At 36.2% G+C, this 8447-nt stretch overlaps 1 protein-coding gene across 4 annotated transcripts in view; it reads right to left on the reverse strand.

Moving 5' to 3' along the window:
• Positions 1-4250: 4250 nt before the first annotated feature.
• The window catches only part of LOC110105099 (ATP-dependent helicase BRM-like), a 22923-nt gene continuing 18726 nt past the window's right edge, over positions 4251-8447 (reverse strand). For all 4 annotated transcript variants that reach the window (XM_020834473.2, XM_020834472.2, XM_028699488.1 and 1 more), the window contains exons 13-14: positions 6172-6429; positions 4251-5159 (exon numbers count right to left, since the gene is read on the reverse strand). In XM_020834473.2, coding sequence (XP_020690132.1) covers positions 4542-5159; positions 6172-6429 — 876 coding nt within the window. In that variant the 3' untranslated portion in view covers positions 4251-4541. The remainder of the gene's footprint in view (positions 5160-6171; positions 6430-8447) is intronic.

Consider the following 8447-nt stretch of genomic DNA (forward strand, 5'->3'; position numbering starts at 1 on the left):
ATATCAAACAATTAACAAAATAATCAGTACTATTTATTTCCTGCTAACTATGGTATCAAAGTAGCATGTTTAGTATTTTTAGTTTAAAGTCATACTAAAACGGGGGTTAAATTGGGTTTGTATTAGCACTTTAGGGTTTCTTTGAAACTCTTCTCAAGTTAACTCCACACACTAAGTATGCAGAATATAAACATACCATATGCGTCAAATGAGCTCCTATGAACTACTACAAAAAGCTCATCATGCATCCAGCATATTGTCTATAAGTAAATACATTCAAGCAGTAAGATTGAGGTTGATGATAGTCGGTACTACAATCTTGTAAAGAAGACGTAGTAGTTTCTACTACGCCCATCGGAGAACACTGACAGAGGATTATGAATGACAAAAGATATACAATATGCCTATTGAGGCATAAAGAAAGTATCAATTTGCGAATCAATGTGTACGATGAAGCCAAAAGTCTGTCACAGACGCCATAACACATTTGCAAGTGACGATCATCAGTAGACAATGAATATTGCAGTACCAAACTCCTACAAATGGCAGTAACAACTGAAGGGAATTGACATGCAAAGAAGACAACAAGTTGTTCGGGATAAAGCGTGATCCTCATATAGATAATGTTGAGAGGTTTGCAACACACGTGGCATACTGTCTATGAACAAGATTAGCATTTTATAGTTCATGTTAGGCTTTCAAGCCCCATAATAAGGAAGATTCGCTTGTAAAAGCAAAAATCCTACGAAAGACCCAATCCTCTGTTGGCAAATTGACAGAGTCGACAAAGTTCAAGCCATAAATACAAATTACCCAATAATACTCTGATAATTGTGTTGAACGTAAATATCAACCGAAGGGATTAATCTTCAAATATTCAAAATACCTCCCAAATACACATCAAAGATTCAAAATTCCAAAAATATCAAAGCTCCAAATCTCAAAAGTCAAAAATATTTAAAATGGAAATAAATCACAAAAACACTCAAAGCAAAATCTGTCTTAAACTGTAGGTAAACGGTTATGATGGTGGCCCTCTAAACTGTGTGGTTTGTCGCCAAATGGAACTACTAAATTACGGTTATGGTCAAAGCCTGTAAACTCCCCAATGGCATCAAATTCTTGATATATGAATCAGTATGATATTATCGATAGGGCACAAAACCCTTTGCCAGCTAAGGTGGATTCAAATTTGTCCCGTTAGACAAATATTCACCCCAGGTCTACAAGTTACCCTTGGACGAGCAACACATGGCTGCATACAGTGATCCTTCTATCAGGTTGGGTCAACTATCTCCTATGACTACGTAGACCAAGGACCACGATGGTCCGGGACGACGGAACCATGGGATCTTGATCGGGTCCATTTTCCATTCCCCCACCATTCGCTTTAAATGCGAGATAGTGAAATTTCCAATTTTAGGTATCAAACTCTCAAAAACTTAAACCAATGCTGCTACTATATGTCATATATCACGTATTCTCTACGTTTCTAATCAGCAATTGGCCTTAATCAAAAGTTCTCTCTTGTTGTTGGAAGGGGTAATTAACTATAGGAGCTTGTGCCTATAGGAAACTAGAACTTAGATCATAATGCCCTCGTAAAATGAGGGTGAAATCTCTGGGTAGTGTCTTATTACAAAGTCAATCTGCCTTCTCAAAATCTATCCCGTAACTGAATTCGTTAAAACTCCCCCGAAAGCACAGGGAGTCCGGGCCAAGAATTTTCGAAGCCCACACTCTGCAAATGGTTGTGACAAGGAGTGTGGCACTATAGGATACAATATGGAAAGGTTTTGGATGTGATTTGGGCAAAGAAAGAAACTTTATTTATATATTTTATTATATTATTAACATGCATAGGGACAAAATGGTTGTGAATCGGCCTCTCCCACTTGTCTCGAACAATATATTTTCTTTAGGAAGGCCTTTTGGCAACCTGTGAAGAAACCAGTTTTTAGCACTTGGAGTCGATACTAACCAAAAGGAATTTACAAAAAATAGAATTTTCTGGTACAATCAGATCCTTCATATAGTTGGGAACAATTCCACTTTGGAAAGTCCTCATCTAATTTCTATTTAAACATATTAATATTTCTCATTTTCCCATTGGTAGTATCCTTGCACCAACTTGTTTGTGTTAAATTTATTGTTTCAGTATATTGTTCTTTTTTTTATATATTGATATGCTATTCAGGTGCATGCCACTTTACCCCGTCTCATTCTCCATCTTTATGATGATGACTTGAGTGTTCGTCAAGCATGCCGGGTAACTTCATTTTTCTTTTATTTTTTCATTTTAAATCAAGTTCTTCCCAAGGCTTTTGACAAAAATATATGTTTGAGCAGAATACCTTCAAAAAACTTGTACCACTAATGGGAGTGGATGGCTTGTCTTCCATCAACACCAAACAATATTTTAACTCAGATTGCCGGTGCGTTTTTCTCATCCAACTGTGCACAATTCTAGGTTTACAAAATTTATCATATTAATGAAACTTACATTTTGCATGTCTCAGCAATGACTATGAGGATTTTTTGAGGGACTTAACCAGACAGTTAGGCCAGTTTTTAGCCTCTAAAGTTGGCGCCTATCTGGCAGCAGTGATCCAGGTGAGAGTGACTTCCGTTTTGGTCGGGACAGCTTTCTTACTACTTCTTAAAGCAGTTTTTAGCATAAAAATTTTATTTGTTGTACCAGAAAGCCGTCCCAAACGAAGCCTTCATCTTCTTTGTTGTTGAAAAACTAAACAGATCGTTTAAGCTACTTCATATCTATTCCTGTACAGGCTTTTGATGCACCTTGGCCTATTATTCAAGCTAACGCCATATATTTTTCAAGTTGCATTCTCACTCTCCCGGAGGACCAACGTTCGTTGGCACATTATCATTTGCAGGTCCGGAACCCATTTGCATGTAAATGTAATGATATTGCTGATTCTATTGAAAAAAAAAAAAAACTAATCTTCTGTCCATCTTGCTTTAGGTAGTTTCAGTTCTTGTGGGGAAAATGAGTCAGTCCCCTGATACAGTTGTGCGAGCAACCTGTTCGTTTTCTTTGGGACTTCTACTGAAGTCCTCTTTTCCTCATATGTGGACATTACCTACAGATCCTGATCGAGATGATTCCTCAAAAACTTTAGAAGAATGAGACCAACGAAGTGCAAGCAAATTCATTCTATACTGGGAAGGTAAGTGGCCTCTGAATCTGATTTAGAGGAATGGAAAGTGGTTAGATGATCATGACCATACGTACATATAACTACGATTAAATCTGTGAGTTGTATTTATTATGTGTTAAGAGTGTGGTATAAACTGTTTGTATATTGACATGTATATTTTACCCGGATTGTGATAAAATGAAAAACAGCAAATGAGATTAAAGAAAATGTCATGGCCAATTTCTGAGACAGATTGATTTATCGGTGAGTGGGGGCTCAACTCTCTCATATTTCTTTCTCTATCTTTGAATGTTATATATATATATATATATATATATATTCCACTTCTGTTTCTCTCTGAATTTAACTGTCCTTATCCATACTTGTGTGTCTTTGGGAGCTTTCAGGTGGTACGACGTTGTTGATGCTTTTCCAATCCCTCTGGATCACTACCTTATGTTCACTCGGATTTGACTCTTTGTGGATATATATATCAAGGTGCGAGGTGCCTATTCAATTCTATTTTAGTCCCAGCTTGCAAGGCTGCTTTTTCAGTAGCTTTAAGCCTTTAACTATTGCGAAGATGGGAAACATGTAAATGCAACAATACTAAATGAAGAAAATATATAATAAAATAAAATGCAGGGTAATTGCTGAAAATATTGCTCTAGAATTTTAAGAAGAATTCACTTCAATTCATTATACAGGAAAAATACATTCAATAAATGCCCCTACCCCATAATTTCCTATTCAATAAAAAGACCCATAAAACTTTATTATCTCAGCTATGTTTACTACATAATATTACAATTCATGCTAAATTGTTAGCTAAATCGTAAATTTATGAAACATATTTAAATCTTATAAGATTCTTTCAACTCATAATACAAGCACTTCAATTCAACTACCTAATTATAACTACCCTATTGGTAACATTACTAGTATAATTATCAAGGGGAGAATATAATTTTGAAAAGCAACAGCCATTATAAATTCTTTTAATCAAGAAAATCAAACTGCCAATCTAGCAAAATATCAATTTAAAATAGTGCTCCTGCCAGCAATTTTTTTAAAAAAACCACAATAAACTTCCAAATAGAACCATGACTGTTTTATGAAATACAAAACTGTGAAAATTTTGCTCTAAATAGTGAATAGATCCTAATTCTTATACTCTAATTTGTACATTGCACGTAATGATGAAAGGAAAAGCTTCTCAGATTGATCTTTTTCCCTACTCGAACATGTACAAAATTCTAATGCACCAAGGAGCTACGAAAGAAGGTAAACGCATGCAAAGAGTTATATCTTCGCCCTTCCTGTTACAGAAATCATGTACTATATATGTTTATTTACAAACAAAATAATCTACAAACTAGACTACAAGTGTATTGGCCGCCTCCTCCCAGTATCAGTTCTCACTCTTTTCACAGGTCTGGCCCATTGCAACTCTTCTATGCTGGAAGCACCAACTCCACCACCACCTCTCTGTAGCCCAGCAGCAGGAAAGACTCGCCCGAAATCTTTCATGACTGGTGACCTGACACCGTGATTTGTGCCAACTGGCAATAGTGCCTGACTTGGATTTACCGGCGATAGCGAGCTCATCTTTGGCCTGACCGATGATTTGTCCCTGTCCTTCCTCTTCTTTTTGCAGATAACAAGGTCACCAGGGTGAGTTAGTAATGGCCCACTCTGCTCTAAGCTGCTTCCAGTGCTTCTTGGCCTTGTATCCTTCTCAAACCTCAATGGATTGGATTTGAAATTTGGTGTTTGACTTGCAGGCTTAACAGGGCTGGGCTCTCCATCCTCTCTAACCATATTTTGTAGTTTAGGGTTTATGCTGCATGCCCTCATGCTCTGTTTGGCAGCTTTTCCACCCTCACCTGGACTTGAGAAAGTGAGTGCCATCTTTGCCTCCCTAAAATCTTTATCTGGGAAAGCTATCTTCATGATATGGAAAAAGATATCTTGGAGTTTTCTTGCTTCATATTTCGCCTGTTACAATGAAAATAAACATAAACCAGAGTGTTTATAAAAGTTTCATGTTAGTAAACAACTTATGGTCAACTCTATATCGACCATCCTTTAAAGAGACATCTAAAAGTATATTCCTTGATTTAAGCTATGACATCAATAGTTTAAATGGTTATGACATTTAGTAAAATGATCCATAAATCTATGCAATTAGATTAACTTTCAATGGACATGAATTTGGCTCCTATATTATGATGTAAAAACTCAGGCTTCAAGCAATTATATATTTACCCCCTCAATCCCTCTCTCCAATTCTCAGTTATGGAGATCCACCCAAGCCTCTCTATTTCAAAGGGCACACATCTCGTGGCTGCCCAAAACCCTAAAGGACGTTATTTCCAAGAGCAAGGTTGTTGCCCCCTTTCTCATTCTCCTCTCAGATAGAATAGGGACAACCTAATCCCTTCAATTCCGACATAGAAACCTATATCCTCCAAGATAATTTCCAATAATCTAACTAATATTTCATACCCCAATCTCCAAATCATAAATTTAAAAAATCCTAAACCCTTATAACTAAAATACCCTTGTCCTCATCTTCTTACCATGTATTAGGGTTAGCAAAATTATTTAATTACCATTTGTCCAGGCTCAGCAAATCAGCATTGTAGTTTCGAAGAGCTATATCAATCTCAAAATTAGATTGGTCAGAGACAAGACTTTGTTAAACGTGAGCTTATTGTCATTAAGGCCAAGTCCTTGACTCCATTGGTGCTGGAGGAATGCTTATTGATCTTTCTCTACTATTACCACTTTCATACAGTTGGGAAAGAGATGTTTGTTAAAAAATGCAATTACAGAACTAAAACAAAACTAGCAACTAAAATGTGATGATTATCCGAAAGAACTTGTTCTTTCAACATCGTATACAGATTATATGAATTTTGCTTTCAATATTAAACGACAAGAGCTAAGAGCTTAAAAATTGCAGTAGTGAATTGGCAAGTTTTGCAACTAATGGAAGATGGCATACCTCTTGTGAGTGTTTGCAAAACTGAACTACATTTTTTAACATTGATTGCACGTCAGTGACGAAGTCTGCCACTTCAGCATACTCTAAACTCTCCACTCGCTGATCAATAATCCACAAATTAAAAGGGTTGCTCATCTTGGAAAATTTGCTTGTGGGGTTTGACGTATGATTTTTCTTCAATAAATCATATAACAGAGGTACAATTTGAAAACCTTCTTTATCTATCTTCCTCTGTAACTTGCTAATTACATTCTTGCACTGAAAGATAAATAACACAATATCAGGTCGAGTAAAGTTGGACGTAAGTATAAAAGCCAAGAAAGACAACCATGACAAGGCTATAGCAATATAAGGAACTTATAGATTCTAAATTAATGATTTTTTTTCATAAAAACAAGTCTTTAAAAAAAAACAAGTTGAACAATTACGTTTAAGTTTGTAAGAAAAAAGGGAAATAACTACTATGGTAGGATCCTGGGAAGAGGATTTTACAGTTCTTTACGTTCAGCAAAGCTACGTACAAGGCATTCATCTCAAGCAGATTAGAAGTCGTAAAGAGTAAAAAAAATCAGTTATTTCATTCCTCGTATAAGGACAACATGATTCAGTTTCAGGGCAAAAAAAAGGCAAAAGAATATTAAAATGTGAAATATTCCTCGGGCTCTGCAACCATTTATTCCTATATATTCTTATGTGAGAATAACAATCAGTTAAAAAATGGAATTCCATTTTTTAAACGAACATATTGACAGGTTTGGGGATTCTTCATCATCTTTAATTCCAAAATAAATTAGGTACAATTGGACGGGCATTTTTATCAATTCTCATCCACCACAAATTAACTCAAAAACAGAAAATATTTCTGTACACATGACATCAGATGTTTAGCATATGCTAAAAAACAACTACAAGAAGAATCTAAAGAGACTCCTATAAAATAGAATATAACAGAGCGTGCCTAGTTCATGAAGGTCCTATCAATGTAGAGTTCCATAGTGGGTTTATATATGCAACCTAACTCCTCCATTACAGAGGATGTTTTAATGATTAAAGCTCGTGACCTTCAACCTGCAGTAAAGGCAACCCAACCAATGCTCCTAGGCCCATACTCATAAAAGTGGAAATATTCAGTGAAAACACACCTTTAATATGAGCTTCTGGCGTACTACATTCTAACTTAAAACCCACTCGCTGTTTTCGCTAGAATTTGCATTTCAAAATGTAAAGATTTCTGTAGGAATGGCGGCAAAAGATCATGATTTGTATCATGATGCTATATAACTTTTTTATTTCATTTATAGGGAAAATTATATACGTTTTGTAATAAAATAGTTTGGAAAAAGCATCATATGCTGTATATTTCCACTCAAATATTGGGGTAAAGTATACCCTCTTATTTGAAATCAATGTTTACACAGAAATAGTGATACAACCAAGACGGGCTCCAACATTTTAAAATGTGAGTTGATGACCATACATAAGATGCATTTTTGAACATAATGCACGTAAGGTTATTTCACAAGTTTTCAAAATCGGAGTAACTAGTGAAGATAAAGAGATAGTTGGGGAAAGCAAGTGCATTGTCCAACTTAAGCTGGTTTTCTGTTTATAAACAGCAGATGCCTTACACTGTACCATGAACGTGAAGTTTAATCAGAATTCTACAAATTAATTCAATTTTGCCTTCCAAGATGGGCTGATTTCCCCTAGGATGTGATACTCATTTTTCCTTTTCATTAATCATTCTGAACAAAGAGAATCAGTTAACCAGAAGAACCTACAGAGAAACCATGCAAGTGAAAACAACTTCGCTGAGGGTAATTTTGAATTAGGGATGGGAAGCACACGAATCATAAAACAAGGCAGTAGAGTATAAAATTTCAATTATTCCATGCCGCACCAAACTACACTGAGATGAACTCATTTAATGTGTATCATTGCAATCTTCATCAATCTTACAACAACAATCAAGTACAAGCATTACCTACGCTAACACTAGATATTAGCTTTACAGATACTCCATGTTGACCTTTGTATGAAATCAAGAAGAAAACAAAGATGAAAATCCCGCAGATACCTGTAGACCGTTGGATCCGCGATATCCTGCTGAAATCCCGCTGCAAACGGCGGCGCTCCAGTCATTTCTCCGCGATTCCTGCTCAAACTCCGCTCGAGAAGGCTCATTCGCGTCGTTAAATACTCACCCGAGCAAAGCCTTCGGCGGCTCTTCCACTCTCAACGACCGAACCCCTCTGCTCTCGACTCCAGAGACCTCC

The sequence above is a fragment of the Dendrobium catenatum genome, unplaced genomic scaffold, assembly GCF_001605985.2.
Source record: "Dendrobium catenatum unplaced genomic scaffold, ASM160598v2 fragScaff_scaffold_1300, whole genome shotgun sequence".
Classification (NCBI taxonomy): domain Eukaryota; kingdom Viridiplantae; phylum Streptophyta; class Magnoliopsida; order Asparagales; family Orchidaceae; genus Dendrobium; species Dendrobium catenatum.